This window comes from Cetorhinus maximus, chromosome 10, assembly GCF_964194155.1.
Source record: "Cetorhinus maximus chromosome 10, sCetMax3.hap1.1, whole genome shotgun sequence".
NCBI classification, from domain to species: Eukaryota; Metazoa; Chordata; class Chondrichthyes; order Lamniformes; family Cetorhinidae; genus Cetorhinus; species Cetorhinus maximus.
In genome coordinates, this window is record NC_135888.1 from 64,277,677 (window position 1) to 64,295,866 (window position 18,190).

Genomic DNA, 18,190 nt, shown 5'->3' on the forward strand with positions numbered 1-18,190 from the left:
GTGAAGGACCCCAAAATCTCTGAAAATCATCCAAAAAAGATTCATTCATGGGATGTGGGCGTCACTGTCACCTAATTGCCCTTATTCAGAGGTCATTTGCGAGTCAACCACATTGCTGTAAGTCTGCAGTCACAGACTTGGCCAGGCCAGGTAAGGATAGCAGATTTCCTTCCCTCAAGGACATTTGTGAACCAGATAGGTTTTTATGACAATCGGCAATGGTTTCATGGTCATCACCACACTTCTAATTCTAGATTTTATTTTACCGAATTCAAAATTCACCATCTGCCATGGCAGGATTCAAACCCAGGTTCCCACAGCATTACCCTGGGTCTCTGGATTACCAGTCCAGTGACAATACCACTCCACCACTGTGTCACCTGAAAAAAGGTGCCAAAAAAACTGAAGATTTTGGTAAGGCAGTTGAAAATTGTCAAAAGAGATCCACAGAAGACATGGAGGCTGAGAGACAGAGAAAAATAAACTGTTCAGCTTGTTAGGTGCAACACCATAGCTCATGGTGGCCCATGAAAAATCCTGATCCAGCAGCAGAGTCAAAGAGCCTGGCGTCAATCCAAGAAGGGTGAGAATACCTTGAAAAAAGCTTTAAATCCTCAGATTAATGGCGTGGTAAGCTGGCAGCACTGGGAAAAATTCCATTTCAGCGAGCACGGATTTCAATACAACCCACAGTCTGGGTCCAAGGTCAGCGCCATTACACGTGATTGTATAGCAGCAATTGAAAAAAATAATTGGATGCTCAAACATGATTCTCCAAATGGACGAAAGTAGTGAGCTGAGCTTAATAAAAACTTGCAGCAAAATTCAACGAAGTTCAGGGACAACTGCCAAGGAGGGTCAGCGACTGCAACGGGCATCAGTGAAAACCTGATCAGCATGGGAAAACTTCATTACTGCAACAGAAGTTCAAAAAATCCAGGCAAACCTCCTAAGAGCTTAAAACAGTCACGGATACCAATTCACCTTGCCAAGCCAGATTGGACAGATATGGAAGGAGCAGATCAGACACAGGATTGGGCACTATGGATGAAGAGGTTTTTAAGATTCAGAATTGCATCCATCTTAAACAAGAAGTCATAGTCTGAACAAGTTAATACATTATTGTACGCCATTGGAACAATTGCTGATGATGTGATAGCCAGATAAGGCATTAATGAAACATCAGACAAATTCCAAGAGGGTCTTAAAAGCCTTTGATAACTATTTTAGTTTACAGAGGAGCAAGGTATTAGAGAGGGCCAAGTATAACAAAAAAGGTCCAGAAACCTGGTTGATACCTTTATCAATGACCTGTATCAATTGGCTGGAGATTGCGAATATGGTGATCTTAAAACGGAGCTGATACGAGACCACATCATAGTCAGGATAACCAATGACATCCTAGGTCACTACTGCAAACCAAAGAAGACTTAACTTCGGAGGTCCATCAGCAAAGCTGAGCCGTATTAAGAGGGGAAGAAAAATCGTGGTTCAGGAAACCCCCAATGATGGTACAGCTTATTAAAGAAAAGAATGGCAAAAGACACTCCAGGGAAAAAGACACCTCATGGAACAAAAGTTCAAGATGCCATTAAGTCACGCCAGTGCTGTGGCATTTAAAAGCCCCAGAGGCACGAACAGTGTCCTACAAACACTGCAGAATGCTTTCATTGTAAAAAGTTTGGACACTTTGGAAAGATGTGCAGAACTAAAACCTCTACAGACACAGAGGATAACGAGAGAGTCTTTGCATACAAGGCCATTAATGAAATAGAGGGGTCCCAGCAGGAAGAGGAACAACAATATTTCCAAGGCAAAACCGAGGATCCAAGATATAAATAAGACATTTGTCAATGGACACATCACTAATTTCAAATTGGATACAGGGACAAATATAACAGTCTTGTCCGATAAAGAACCGTGGCTAGCAAAACAATAGCTTAGGACAACTGGAACCCAGTTATGTGGTCCAGGAGGGATCAAACTACAAATCATAGGTATGTTACAAGCAACGCTCCAGAACAGACAGATACTGGAAACATTATATGTTATTCGCAATCAGGAATTTTCCCTTCTGAGCCGAGTGCCTTTGTCACTGTCAACCTCATCAAGACAGCAGGAGATGTCAATGAACAGACAGTCATCAATGAAACCAAACTGGAGCCCCTCAAACCATCCAAATGCTCTGATGACCTCAACTGGCACTTCAGTGCTGATTTTTTGACACTCTTCACTGAAGCCAAAATTCCAAGATGATGTCCAAGGTATGGAGAATAAACTTGTTCTTCCTGAACTGGTGACGAGTCAATTGGACCAAAGAGTACCTGAGTGTGACCATGATCCTTCATCACTCTGTGTGAAACTCAGGCGATAGAACACATGGGTGAAATACCACATTCATCTGACAGTGGTAACCCCTTGGTAGGTGCATCCACACCTATCCATCCATCAAAAGTGGTAGTCCAGGATGCAAGCAGTCAAACATGTTCAGAACCAGAGACAGAACCAAACCAGGCAATGCCCACCTTTTCCACATTGGAGGACACTGACTTTACTGCCACACCAGGGTTACTGGAGTTTGAGGGGGTGCAAGATTTTGATCGAGTGCCTTCCTCACAGATTCCTGTCCTGTCTAAATAATTAGTTCCAGAGGATGCAGCCCAGGATTCCCTGAGGCTTTATGGACAAGGGGCTACAAGGAGTCATCACATCAGAAGTAAAGATAGGCAGACAAAACTGTCAAAAGGAACCAGTACCAACTCAACAAACAAGGATAGGGAACATAGTAAACATAAAGAAAGCGAAACCCACAAATGCAATCATGAGAGAGAAACAATGGATCAAGAGAGGTATAACAGCAAGGAGAGGCAAAAGAGGATCAAGTCTAGATCAAGATAAGAGAACCATCTATTTTATATTTGGGAAAAACAGATATTGAGAGTCAAACTGATAATGCGCCAGATTCTGCAACTCCTGCCAATGACCAACCAAGTCAAAATAAAGTCGTCCAAAGGGGGGACAACCGATCTTCCAAGCTTCACAAGGACATGATCAGGGAGAATTGTGGAACCTCCAGACTGATTAAATCTATGAAGTAAGAGACTTGGGAGGAGACGTAATATTAGAGTATTCAGGGCTGAAAGAGTTAATGTGTGGGACTGGAGAACCCATATGATGATGTAAGAGAGAGTCACGTGACTAACAGTCTAGAAGGAGAAAGCTCATGGCTTAGACTGAGTAATGCTTGTCATCTTGTACATCTGTAAATGGTTATGTTCTTATAATAAACCAGTTATTGTTCAGATATATTTATGTCTTTGCGGCCCTTCCTTAGCCAATCACAACCAACATACAACAGCTCCTGAGCTGGAACAACAGAAAATATCATCAGTAACACCAGTAACATCACTAACAAGCGAGACAACATCAACACCAGCAAGTGACACAACATTAGCAACAACAAGCAAGACTCCTACAACACCAGGAGCAACACACCATTATTACCTGTGCAGCATGCCAACTCACCTCTGAGAGCGATGAATGCCATAAGGACATAAGAAATAGGAGCAGCAGTAGGCTCTGCCAGTCAATAAGATCATGGCTGATTTGATTGTGGCCTTAGCTCCACTTTCCTGCCTGCCCCCATAGCGCTCAACTCCCTTCTCAATCAAAAATCTATCTAACTCAGCCTTGAATATATTCAATGAAATCTACAAGAAGGAGGCACAAAATTCTAAGCCATACCATGAATAATATGTTGAGAAAAGAAAGCAAGCTATAACAGACTCTAAAGGTTAAGTTTATTTATAAAAGTCAATTGTTAATCTGCTTTAGTTTAGGAAAAAAGTTAATGATCAGAAGTCACATTGATATAATGGCATTATAGTTCTTTAAAGAAAGAGGCATGTTATATTGTTATATTATTTATAAAGAGCTAGAAACTAATTGTTATGTGAATATATATCTCAGGGTGCCACATCCAAAGCTGCACTGGAGTCATGTGCTGAGTAACAACGAATCAATCTACCAGCCGCATGGAGAGCTGCTAGAAATGCACTCTGATGCTCCAGCATTTTGAGCCTGAAGTGTGATTATTTAAAAATTGTGGGCACCAGAAGATATAACATCACACAAATGGCAATGTGACCTCAACATCCCCGTTATTTTTAAGAACTTATGGGATTTGCACAAACACACAGAAAGTTGGAACTTATACAGAACAGACCAAATACTTTAAAACAATGTGATCATTAGTAGTGCAATGCCAATCAACTTCTCCAGCCCAGCAAACGGACATTCTAAACTGCTGTGTCTCATTCCTGCAAGTAGTAAATTCTTGACATTTAAAACATTTCCAATGCTTCCATTCTTCCTTAGCTTCCCTTCTTTTTTTCTCTCTCTCTTAATCCAATTTTTCTTTCCCTTGCTTGATTTCCCTTCATGTACCTATTTGACTTTAATTCATTTATTTATTTTTCTTTCATTCCTATGTTGCTTTCCCAATCCTTAACTCTTATTGTTTAAAGACTGTTGGTCCTGTCGTTCAGTAAGGTTCTGGGGTGCTGTTTTCAGCTCACACTTAGGGCATTTTACAGGACAAAACATTTTCGAGTTGGAGACTGCAGGAAAATGTCTAGCTAATGGTGCACGCTTTGAGATGAGCTGGTCCAGCAAGATTTGGGTTGATTATTTTCCAACTATACTGAACCTGCAAACAAGGCTTGATTCAAGTTCTGAGATGGTTATTAAGTACTGAAACCCTGAATGCCAATACGCATTCCAATGCCCCAGACTCTGGGTGACCTGTGAAATGGATTCCCCTTTAATACTGCTCAAGAAGAAAAGATCAGATCTTCTTGTTCATTTGTTCCTGTGTAAGAATCGAAGGCGCTGGTAGAAGTGATCAAGAAATTGATGCTAGAAGAGAAAAAACAACCACAAGGACAGGAGATAGAGAGCTTCACAAAGGCAAATATTCCCCTGTTCCCCACTAATTATGGGAATGGGGAATAAACTGTAATGGGTGATACCAAACAACCTTATCCCTCCACGACACAGCTAAGCATTGGAACAATACTTAACATTAGGTCAATAGAAATTATCTCCTCTCACTACATATTCACCACCAGGGAGGCAGAGTTCCTCTGTGTGCCGTGTAAAAAAATCATAAAGCTGCCTTGTTATAAGAGTTTTTATGATTCTGTTCCTTGTAGTTAACAGATGAAAATCTTCTCCTGATCTATGAGCTGGAGAATTTCTTTGATCTTAACATGAATAATTTACAACAACAATTGGAAAAAGAGCCCTAATCCCTGTAATCCTGGATTAAAGTTTTAATTAAAAGAACTAACAGGGTTATAATCAAGGCATTATGTAGATGACTGATTTTATAATCCACAGTGGATACATTGCTCTCCAACTCAGCCTGCAGCTGATGTGTTATTTTGTTATGAGGTGACGTTTTAAAAACGCTACAATGTGAGGGATGTTAGTGCTGTGGAATGGGACACTTTTTCATTTCTTAGACCACTAGAAATAGGAGGTTAATCCAGATGAATGCATGGCTGGAGAGATGGTGCAGGAGGGAGGGCTTTAGATTTCTGGGACATTGGGATTGTTTCTGGGGGCGGTGGGACCTGTACAAGGTGGACAGGTTGCACCTGAACCGGAATGGGACCAAAATCCTTGTGGGGAGGTTTGCTAGTGCTGTTGGGGGGGTTTAAACTAATTTGGCAGGGGGATGGGATCCTGAGTGGAGGTTCAGCAGGAAGAGATGCACAGCCAAAATGAGAAGAGAGAGCAAGTGAGTCTGGAAGGCATAGAAATTATCGGCCAGTTAAGGCACAAGGGAGTTTGGCAAGGTTGGATGGGGTTTATTTTAATACAAGCAGTCTGACGAATAAGGCAGATGAGTTGAGGGCACAAATTAGCACATGGAAGTATGATGTCATTGCTGTCACAGAGAGATGGTTGAGAGAGGGGCAGGATTGGCAGCTCAATACTCCAGGATATAGGGTCTTCAGGCGAGACAGCGAAGGAGATAAAAGAGGAGGGGGTATCACAATATTGATCAAGGAATCAATTACAGCAGTAAGGAGGGATGACACCTTAGAAGGCTCCTCAAATGAAGCCATATGGGTAGAAATGAAAAACAAAAAAGGAGCAATCACATTGCTGGGAGTGTACTATAGGCCCCAAACAGTCAGAGAGAAATAGAAGAGCAGATATGTAGGAAAATTTCAGAGAAGTGTAAAAATAATAGGGTAGTAATAGAGGGGGATTTCAACTTCCCCAACATTAACTGGGTTAGTCGTAGTATGGTAGGTTTAGACGGAGCGGAATTCTTAAAATGCATCCAGGAGAGCTTTTTAAGCCAGTACGTAGAAGGCCCTACAAGAGAAGGGGCGGTCCTGGACTTAATTTTAGGGAATGAAGCTGGGCAAGTGGTAGAGGTAGCAGTGGGGGAGCATTTTGCAGATAGTGATCATCACTCCATTAGATTCAGGTTGTTATGGAAAAGGACATGGATGGGCCAGAAATCAGAGTTCTAAATTGGGGGAAGGCCAATTTTAATAAGATCAGATATGATTTGGCCAGAGTGGACTGGGAGCAGCTACTTTTAGGTAAGTCTGCGTCAGAGCAGTAGGACTCATTCAATAAGGAAATAGGGATAGTACAGGGCCAACATATTCCAGTAAAGACAAAGGGTGGGACCAACAAATCCAGGGATGTTGAGGGATATTCAGGATTGGATAAAGAGAAAAAGGGAGGCTTATGGCAGATATCAAGGGCTCAAAACAGCGGAAGCCCTAGAGGAGTATAGAATGTGTAGGGGGGAACTTAAAAAGGAAAATAGGAGAGCAAAAAGGGGACATAAAAAAACATTGGCAGGTAAAATAAAGGAAAATCCAAAGTTAATTTACAAGTACATTAAGAGTAAGAGGATAACTAGGGAAAGAGTAGGGCCCATTAAGGACTATTGGGTAATTTGTGTACGGAGCCGGAAGACGTAGGTAGGGTTCTAAATGAATACTTCGTGTCGGTGTTCACAACTGAGAGGGACAACATGGGTATGGAAGTCAGGCAGAAGGACTGTGATGTAAGTGAATAAATTAGCATAGAAAGGGGTAGGTTCTCAGTGGTCTGATAGGCTTAAAAGTAGATAAATCTCCAGGCCCAGGTGAAATGTACTGTTGAGTGAGGCAAGGGAGGAGATAGCAGGGGCGCTGGCAATAATTTTCAATACCTCTCTGGCCACAGAAGAGGTGCCAGAGGACTGGAAGACAGCCAATGTGGTACCATTATTCAAGAAGGGAGGAAGGGATAAACCAGGGAATTACAGGCCAGTCAGTCTAACCTCAGTGGTGGGGAAACTTTTGGAAGCAATTCTGAGGGACAGAATTAATCTACACTTGGAGAGTCAGGGATTAATCAAGGAGAGTCAGCATGGTTTTGTTAAGGGGAGGTCATGTCTGACCAATTTGATTGAATTTTTCGAAGAGGTGACGAGGTGTGTAGATGAGGGCAATGCATTTGACGTAGTCTACTTGGGCTTCAGCAAGGCTTTTGATAAGGTTCCGCATGGGAGACTGATAATGAAGGTAAGAGCCCATGGGATCTAAGGCAATTTGGCAAATTGGATCCAGAATTGACTGAGTGGCAGGAAGCAGAGGGTGATGGTTGAGGGGTGTTTTTGTGACTGGATGCCTGTGTCCAGTGGGGTTCCACAGGGATCGGTGTTGGGTCCGTTGCTGTTTGTGGTATATATAAATGATTTAGATTTGAATGTAGGAGGGTTGATCAGTAAGTTCGCGGATGACACGAAAATTGGTGGGGTGGTAAATAGTGAGAAGGATAGCCTCAGATTACAGGAGGATATAGACGGGCTGGTCAGATGGGCTGATCAGTGGTAAATGGAATTTAATCCGGATAAGTGTGAGGTGATGCACTTGGGCAGGACAAACAAGGCACGGGAATACACAATGAACGGTAGGACCCTGGGAAGTACCGAGGATCAGAGGGACCTTGGTGTGCATGTCCACTGGTCCTTAAGGTAGCGGAACAGGTAGATAAGGTGGTTAAGAAGGCATATGGGATACTTGCCTTCATTAGCCGAGGCATAGAATATAAGAGCAGGGAGGTTATGCTGAAACTGTATAAAACGCTGGTTAGGTCACTGCTAAAGTATTGCGTGCAGTTCTGGAATCCACATTATAAGAAGGGTGTGATTGCACTTGAGAGAGTGCAGAGGAGATTTACCAGGATGTTGTCTGGGCTGGAGCGTTTTAGTTATGAGGAGAGATTGGATAGACTGGGGTTATTTTCCATGGAGCAGAGGAGATTGAGGGGGGACATGATTGAATTGTACAAAATTATGAGGGGCATAGATAGGGTAGACAGGAAGGAACTTTTTCACTTGGTGGAGGGATCAATAACCAGGGGGCATAGATTTAAGGTAAGGGCAGGAGGTTTAAAGGGGACGTGAGGAAGAATTTTTTCACCCGGGGGTGGTGGGAATCTGGAACTCACTGCCTGAAAGGGTGGTAGAGGCAGATACCCTCACAGTATTTAAGAAGTATTTGGATGTGCACTTGCGATGCCATGGCATACAAGGCTTTGGGCCTAGTGCTGGAAAATGGGATTAGAATAGTTAGGTGCTTGTTTGACTGGCACGGACTCGATGGACCGAAGGGCCTTTTTCTGTGCTGTAGACCTCTATGACTCTGTGACACATGGGGTGGATTTTCCCAGGCGGAAACCAAGCCCATGTCGTGTTCCCACCACCGTTGACAGCCTGTGCCAAAACATGATTCTCACAGGGATGGGGGTCTTAATGACCCTCAAAATGGGTCTGTCACCTAATTAGGACCTGGGCAGACAGAAATGGAGGTGGGATGCCAGGGAAGTTGGTCGTGTTCTGGCCTGAATTGGCAGCCACTGCTGTGGCTGAGATGTGTGTGGTTTTAAAAAATGAGAGGACCTTCATTTTTAAACTGGCTGGGGTAAATGCAGAGCTCCATATGAGATAGGACAAAGTGGAAAGACTGCTTATTAAAAATTTCCTTGCTGCTCAGTAGGTTTTTTTTGTTTGAACTTTCACTTTTTTGCATCAAACAAAACTATTTCAGCGCTGCCATCCCAGTTCCCACCAGGCTTGAAATGGTCAGCTTCAAAATGTTTCTAACAGCCGCCTGTCCCCATGAAAATCCCAAGAAGCCAGGAGACAAGCTGTTAATGAGCTCCCTAATGACCTCAACAGACCCAATTAACAAGGCAGGCCACTTCATTTCCCAACCTTCAGTATAGAAAAAACTTAGCCCATGCTCCAGAGAGGTATTATCAAAAGAAAATGGCTACCAAGCCAAAGGGGCAACCAAAAGCTTGGTCAGAGAGGTGGGTTGCATTGAGGGTCTGAAAGAACAAAAGTGAAGGGGAGAGAAGGAGGGGTTGAGATAGGAATATTCGAATTTGGGAATACGTGACTGAAGGCATGACTGTAATGATTGACCGAAGGGAGGGGGATGGTGGGATAGTGAGGAGAAGATATCCAAGGGGACCAGGGAATTCTGGCGGGGGGCAGGGGCGGCGGGTGGCTGGTGGAAAGAGGTGCGTGGGTGAGATTCGTATTGCTGAGTAATTTCACGTAGGATACAAATAACAGGGTAAAAGCAACATACCACGGATGCTAGAAATTTGAAATAAAAACAGAAAATGCTGAAAAACTCAGCAGGTCTGACAGCATCTGTGGAGAGAGAAACAGTGTCAACATTTCGAGTCCGTATGACTCTTCCTCAGAGCTAAAGAGCCTACTTCTCTTTAGCTCTGAAGAGGCGGCACACAGACTCAAAACATTAACTCTGTTTCTATCTCCACTAATAACAGGGTGATGTTGTGGTGCAGTGGTAGCACCCCTGCGTCTGAACCAGAAGCTTCAAGTTCAAGTCCCACTCCAGGACTTGATGGCCAAGGAAAGTTCATAACACAGCCAAACAGGTTGAGTATCAACTTGAAATCCTTCTAACATATGCCAATGGCAGATGGCAAGAGCAAGAGAGATTCCTGGTCAGCTGTGCAATGGAAAGAAAATGGAGCCTCAACCATCACTATCTATGGCTCTAGATTACAACATGCATGTGAAAGTTCATGTTGCCACAGAAATCTGGACTCCTTTTGCGGGGGTGGGGTGGGGGCAGTTGGCTGGATGGCCAGTATGGATCAGATTGGCACAGGTTCAACCCCTGTTCTGGCTGGGGTGGATTTGGTACCTGCCTCCTACCCATGGTAGAGATCACTGCACTGTGGGTTGGACCTGCTTTCGGCCAGAGAACTGAAGAAGGAAAAAGAACACTAATAATAGCCATGAGAAAAGTTAACCTAAGGAGTTGTCTAATTCAGATGCACATTTGGTCTGCCTGGAAATGGTACTGATACTCCTTTCCATCGCCAGGCAGCCAGGTTGAAAAGACTGAAGCATTTGCTACAATCTTCAGCCAAAAGTGCTGAGTGGATGATCCATCTCAGCCTCCTCCAGAGGTCCCAACGACTGCGGATGCCAGTCTTCAATTCGATTCACTCCACGTGACATCAAGAAATGGCTGAAGGCACTGGATAGTGCAAAGGCTAAGGGCCCTGACAATATTCCAGCAATAGTACTGATGATTTGTGCTCCAGAACTTGCCGCGCCCCTAGCCAAACGGTTCCACTGCAGCTACAACACTCCATCTACCTGACTATGTGGAAAATTGCCCAGGTATGTTCTGTACACAAAAAGCAGGACAAATCCACCTGGCCAATTACTGCTCCATCAGTCTACTCTCCATCATCAGTAAAGTAATGGAAGGGGTCATCAACAGTGCTATCAAGCAGTACTTGCTTACCAATACCCTGTTCACTGATGCCCAGTTTGGGTTCAGCCAGGGTCACTCAGCCGCTGATCTTATTATAGCCTTGGTTCAAACGTGGACAAAAGAGCTGAACTCCCAAAGTGAGGTGAGATTGACTGCCCTTGACATCAAGGCCGCATTTGACCGAGTGTGGCATCAAGGAGCCCTATTAAAACTGGAGTCAATGGGAATTGGGGAAAACTCTCCGCTGATTGGAGTCATACCAAGCACAAAGGAAAATGGTTGTGGTTGTTGGAGGTCAGTTATCTCAGCTCCAGGACATCACTGCAGGAGCTCCTCAGGATAGTGTCCTAGGCCCAACCATCTTCAGCTGCTTCATCAATGACCTTCCTTCCATCATAAGGTCAGAAGTGGGGATGTTCAATGATGATTGCACAATGTTCAGCACCATTCTTGACTCTTCAGATACTGAAGCAGTCCATGTCCAAATGCAGCAAGACCTGGAAAATATCCAGGCTTGGGCTGACAGTGGCAAGTAACATTCACATACACAAGTGCCAAGCAATGACCATCTCCAACAAGAGAAAATCTGACCATCGCCCCTTGACATTCAACGGCATTCCCATCACTGAATCCCCACGATCAAAATCCTGGGGTTACCATTGACCAGAAACTGAACTGGACTTGCCATATAAATATTGTGGCTACAAGGCCAGGTCAGAAGTTAGGAATGGTGCGACGAGTAACTCACCTCCTGACTCTCCAGAGCTTGACCACCATCTACAAGGCATAAATCAGGAGTGTGATGGAATATTCTCCACTTGCCTGGATGAGTGCAGCTCCCACAATACTCAAGAAGCTTGACACCATCCAGGACAAAGTAGCCCGCTTGATTGGCACCACATCCATAAACATTCATTCCCTCCACCACTGACGCACAGTAGCAGCAGTGTGTACCGTCTACAAGATGCACTGCGGGAATTCACCAAGTCTCCTTAGACAGCACCTTACAAATGCACAACCACTACCATCTAGAAGGACAAGGGCAGCAGATAGATGGGAACACCACCATCTGGAAGTTTCCCTCCGAGCCACTCGCCATCCTGACTTGGAAATATATTGCCGTTCCTTCACAGTTACTGGATCAAAATCCTGGAACTCCCTTCCTAACTGCACTGTGGGTGGACCTACACCACAGGGACTGCAGCGGTTCAAGAAGGCAGCTCACCACCACCTTCTCAAGGGCAACTAGGGATAGGCAATAAATGCTGGTCTATCCAGCGAAGCCCACATCCCATGAATGAATTAAAAAAAGTGAAGACAGATACAGCCTCAGTCTTGGCTGGATTTGAAATCAGGTCATAGAGGTGGAAGCATAGAGTTCTAACCCACTGTGGCACTGCTGTCATCTCTAAAGTTAACAATCACTGTTACACCGAGTTCTTTTGGTGTAACATCAGATTAATGCAGCACTAAAGCACTGAGCTCACTGAGACATCCACAGCAGCCTGTATTTTCCTACCTTACTAAACAATGCAGACTGTATTGATTATGCATCAAGTTGTGCACTGTGTGTTAATGAGAGGAGTAATCCTCTGTCAGAATCGGAAACTAATCCAACATTCAAAACATCAGAGACATAATAAAATGGAATTACTGTACTTCAACTCACTTCCTGTCATACATGTCTCTACCTATTATTAGATAAAGAATAACTATATTTATTATTGTGTTATGCATCATTTGGCAGAACGTTACAGGAATAATAATGGAGATTCTAAGTGTCACCTACATGAGTGATAAATGCTTGTAGTTGGACAGTTCTTTGGGGATTGTTGTCAGCTGGTTCCCTTCCAAGTATCTGCAAAACAGAACAAAAGCCGTCAGTTGTGATGGGAGCGTGCCCAAGTGAGATAAGCTCTCCCAAATAGAACTGAGTCATTACCTTCAGCAGGAGAGGTGTTTAATGCTTTTGTAACAAAAACTATTGAACAGAGAGAGAGAAAGGTCATTGACTGTGTGGGAACACTCCATAAAACACTCAGGACGTTTGTTACCTTCCTTGCCAATTTGCAGTTGCTTTAAATAAGAAATTTGAATCGACTATTACATGAGTTGCTTTTAAGAGGTGATTGGGGCCCTAGCGATCTGAAGGACAATGGACCATTTCAGGGTAAGGAGCCAATCATTTTGAACTGCAATGAGAATAAATTATTTCACCCAAAGTGTTGTAAATCATTGGCATTCTCTACCCCAGGCTGTTGTCGATGGTCCACCATTGAATATATTTAAGGCTGAGCTAGACAGATTTTTGGCCTTCCAAGGAATAAAGAGATATTGGAAGCGGACTGGAACGTAGAGTTGAGACAGCAGATCAGTCATGATCGTATTGAATGGTGGAGCAGGCTCGAGGGGCTAGTCCTACTCCTATTTCTTTTTTTAAAAGTTCATCATGGGATGTGGGCATCGCCTGCCTAGGCCAGCATCCCTAGTTGTCCTTGAGAAGGTGGTGGTGAGCTGCCTTCATGCACCGCTGCAGTCCCTGTGGTGTAGGTACACCCACAGTGCTATTAGGAAGGGAATTCCAGGATTTTGACCCAATGACAGTGAAGGAACGACAATATATTTCCAAGTCATGATAGTGAGTGGCTTGGAGGGGAACTTCCAGGTGGTGGTGTTCCCATCTATCTGCTGCCCTTGTCCTTCTAGATGGTAGTGGTTGTGGGTTTGGAAGGTGCTGTCGAAGGAGTCTTGGTGAGTTCCTGCGGTGCATCTTGTAGATGGTACACACTGCTGTTACTGTGCGTTGGTGGCAGAGGGAGTGAATGTTTGTGAATGGGTGCCAATCAAGTGGGCTGCTTTGCCCTATATGGTGTCAAGCTTCTTGAGGGTTGTTGGAGCTGCACTCATCCAGGCAAGTGAGGAGTACCCTATCACACTCCTGACCCGTGCCTTGTAGATAGTGGACAGGCTTTGGGGAGTCAGGTGGTGAGTTGCTCACCACAGGGTTCCTAGCCTCTGACCTGCTCTTGTAGCTACAGTATTTATATGGCTAGCCCAGTTCAGTTTCCGGTCAATGGTAACCCCAGGATGCTGATCGTGGGGGATTCAGTGATGGTAATGCCATTGAATGTCAAGGGGCGATGGTTAGATTCTCTCTTGTTGGACATTGTCATTGCTTGGCACTTGTGTTCTTATTCACTCACCAGCCCCAAACCCCTCAATCTAGAGGAGGTCCTTACTAATTAATTAAACTGCTGCCTTTCAGGAAATTGCAGCCACCCAGATATTTGTGGAAAGGACAACCATTGATTATTTTTGAGGGGCAGGGGTGCGGGTGGGGAAATCACAAAGGAACCACCATGTGTTGATGCAGTCATGAAAATATACTTTTTCAAGATCCTTCCTTGCGGTACTGTTTCAACGGGAATGTATGAGAAGAACATTTACTCTTTCTGTGAGGTATTGCAGTTTCGAAAAGGCTCTATGTTCCTGTCGCCACTTGGCAGAGTATCACAGAGTGGTTTTCCATCTGAGGAATTTTGTTCCTTGGAAACTACACAAAGTCAAATGTAAACCTCTTTCAATGTTTCTCATTCATTTCACGAGAATCCATATGTGGAAATCTCTGCTGTTACTTCTCAGCTAGCTGTAGCTCTTCATTGTGTCAACTGCTCACATTTCTGAAATTTCGGTCTTCAGAATAATTCCATAACTCCTGTAAAGTTACGTGGTTAAATAATACTGCCGCCATGGTCTTTGGAAATAGAAAGGGGACCTTTCTTTCATCTCTCCACAATGGGTTCAAACCCAGCTCCCAGAGGTGGAAAGGCACTGATGTAATTAGATTGTGACACTGAGACCCTTAACAGAAACCCGAACATGATCTTCATCAGTCTGTTAAAGCAGACAAAATAACTCCGCGCACAACTTACATACCCAAAAAGCTGATGACTATCTGTCAGGGAGATTATGGAATAGTGGTAATGTCACTAGATTAGTAATCCAGAAGCCTAGGCTAATGCTCTGGGGACAGGGGTTCAAATCCCACCACGGCAGCTTGTTGGATTTAAAAGTGACTATGAAACTATCGATTCTTGTAAAAATTATTTGGTTCACTAATGTCGTTTTGGGAAGGAAATCTTACCTGGTCTGGCCTACATGCAACTCCAGACCCACGGCAATTGGTTGACTCTCATCTGCCCTGTGAAATGCCTGAGCAAGCCATGCAATTCAGGAAATTGGGCAACAGATGCTGGCTTTGCTGGTCATATACACATCCCATGAAAGGATTAAAAAAAAGGACAAGGTGACAAGTTCCCAGTGAATGTCCTAACCTACTATCCACATCTGCTTTAAGTTAACAATTTGAAGGAAATTGTGTAAGATAGGGGTGCATTTGGGTTTAGTTGGTGTGGGGAGTGACAATGGAAGTGGTGCATAGTTAAGGATAGTTGAGAAAAGCAAATATCTCACAAAACTTGGTAAGAGTGTGAGATGGTTATTCATCATTTGTTATCTTTGATGGACTGTGATGGTAGATTATCTAATCATGGGGACATCATAGGTAATCCTGTTCTCAAGAGGTTCACGAGAATGATCCCAGGAATGAAAGGCTTAACATATGAGGAACGTTTGAGGACCCTGGGTCTATACTCGATGGAGTTTAGAAGGATGAGGGGGGATCTGATTGAAACTTACAGAATACTGAAAGGCCTGGATAGAGTGGATGTGGGGAAGATGTTTCCATTAGTAGGAGAGACTAGGACCCGAGGGCACAGCCTCAGAGTAAAGGAAAGACCTTTTAGAACAGAGATGAGGAGAAACTTCTTTAGCCAGAGACTGGTGAATCTATGGAATTCATTGTCACAGAAGGCTGTGGAGGCCAGGTCATTGAGTGTATTTAAGAGCGAGATAGATAGGTTCTTGATTGGTAAGGGGATCAAAGGTTACGGGGAGAAGGTGGGAGAATGGGGTTGAGAAACTTATCAGCCATGATTGAATGGCGGAGCAGACTCGATGGGCCGAATGGCCTAATTTCTGCTCCTATGTCTTATGGTCTTATGGTCTCTCTTGATGTCCACAATTTGAGCTTTCCAGAATGGCTTGTTGGAAAGTGACCAGGGTCAGGAACTCCTGACTGTTGATTCTTTCTCTGACCCAGGCCAACAAACTGATAATTCACCATGGACCAGAAATTGAACTTGATTCTGCATGACTCAGTATTGTCTTGTTTGCCCACTAAACTGAAGGAGGTCAAGGGAGCTTTAACCTGTATTGAACTTGAGGGTGTCCAATCCTTGTATGGCTGTGTACTATGAGGGCCCGTAACCACAAATAAAGCTTAAAACCCTGTTCCCGATAACTTGAAGAACTCAAGCTGCAGGCATGAGCAGATCGAAGTATTCTGATTTTCGATTCATTCCGCAATGAGGCAGCAGCGCTAAGAACAGCCCGTTTCAAACCTCAGCCTCACAAAATTCAAACAGGACAAACCTGCCATTGTAAGTGTTAATGGACTGAACAGCTTGCACTTTAAGGACAGGCTATCAGGACCTGGGGCTGCACATAATGTGGACATCTCTGATTAGCCAATTCTGAGCCCTAACCTGAAAGCATGTTTGGGGCATTTAACACAAGCTTTACCAGACATGGAAGAAAGAAAAGAAAGACTTGCATTTACATAGTGCCTTCCATGACCTCAGGTCATTCCAAAGCATTTACAAGCAAATTAAGTACTTTGGAATTATGGTTACTGTTGTAGCATAGGAAACATGGAAGCCAATTTGTACACAGTAATTTGCCCCATAAACAGCATGGCGATAATTATCAGATAACCTGTTTTAATGATGTTGATTGGGAGAAATATTGACAAAAACACTGGGCAGAGCTCCCTTCCTCTTCTTTCAATAGTGCCATTCGATCTTTTATGTTTACTGAGAGGACAGATGGGGTCCTATTATTGACTCATCCCAAAGATTTCACCTCTGACAGTACAGCACTCCATTGGTACTGCACTGGAGTTTTGTGTTGAAGTCCCTGGAGTGGGACTTAGGGTTGCCAACTTATCAGGATTGGCCTGGAGTCTTTAGGAACTGAAGATCAATCTCAGGGCACTGCTGTGTGGAATTCTGGAGAAAAATCATTGGGACATAAAAAAAGGTTTTTTTTTGTCATTTTCTTTGAGCTTTTCTCTTTACCATAAATAAAAATATTGGAAATTGGAGAAAAAGGCTGACAATCAAGCACTATCCAATTGGGTAATGAATCTTTTTGCTTTCCAATTGGTGTAGAAAGGCAATATGTCACAAGGGTGGATGTGTTGGCTGACTAATGGCTGGAGTGTGGGGACAAGTCATGTGATGAAACCTCCAGGAATTTATTTAATCACAGTTGGCAGCCCTAGTGGGACTTGAACGCACAACCTTCTGACTCAGTGAGTGCACCCACTGTACTACAGTTAATGGAAGGGGTAAAGAGACAATAAATCAAAAACGTGCTCTGTTCTCCACCAAGGCTTAAGGTTATGAAAAATATGAGGTCAACAAAAAAACAGAGACACTGCAAAGAAAAAAGTACCACATAAAGCTCATACTTACAGCTCAGTTGCATCTTTGGGAATGCCTTTAGGTAAGGTACGGAAGCCTCTGTTGCTGCACCGTACCACAGTGTCAACGCAGTTGCAGAGTTCAGGACAGTGAGGGCCTGGCAGACAGCTACTCTCATTGTTATCCACTGAAAGGCAGAAAGAAAGGATGAATTATAATAACCAGTGGACTGGGCCCCTGTTCATCATCAAGGGCAGGTATGTGGTCCCACCCTTCCTTCCTCCTTCAGCTTTTCCCATGTGACATGGGGTCACCATAATGTTGGTTGAACACCTTCACATCAACTGTCAGTGTTTGGGATTTGGCAATGGTTTTACACTTTCTCAAACAGCTGGTTCCCTGGAATCTTCAGTCACTATTCAGTGACCTCCTAATTAATTTGGATCCTTGCTCCAATTTGTTTTTCTCCCCTAAATGTTCATCAAGTAGTGGCAAGAATTACATTTCATTTACCTTATAAACAAGAGAAGCATAGCTCCCCTGCTGGGTGGGTTGCTAAAGGCATGTAGCCAAGCATTACAGAGCAGTGTCTCCCCAGCTTCAATGCCTAGTGTGTGCCTGAATAAGGTGCTGTCACCTGGTCTGCCAGTAGCAGGGGCCTCTCAATGCCCCTGAATTATGGAGGAGAAAAATCAGACAAGATTCCCTCTCCTATTAGCCATCCAGTGTCCTCTTCTTGAAGGTGTGTGGACATCAACAAATTGGCCTCTACTACAATGCCCTCCACAGATAAGCACA

General features: G+C 43.9%; 1 protein-coding gene across 1 annotated transcript in view; it reads right to left on the bottom strand.

Moving 5' to 3' along the window:
• Window positions 1–18,190, bottom strand: part of LOC144685734 (slit homolog 3 protein-like) — a 599,629-nt gene that overhangs the window by 119,970 nt on the left and 461,469 nt on the right. The window contains exons 20-21 of the mRNA XM_078550561.1: window positions 17,444–17,579; window positions 12,637–12,705 (exon numbers count right to left, since the gene is read on the bottom strand). Coding sequence (XP_078406687.1) covers window positions 12,637–12,705; window positions 17,444–17,579 — 205 coding nt within the window. The remainder of the gene's footprint in view (window positions 1–12,636; window positions 12,706–17,443; window positions 17,580–18,190) is intronic.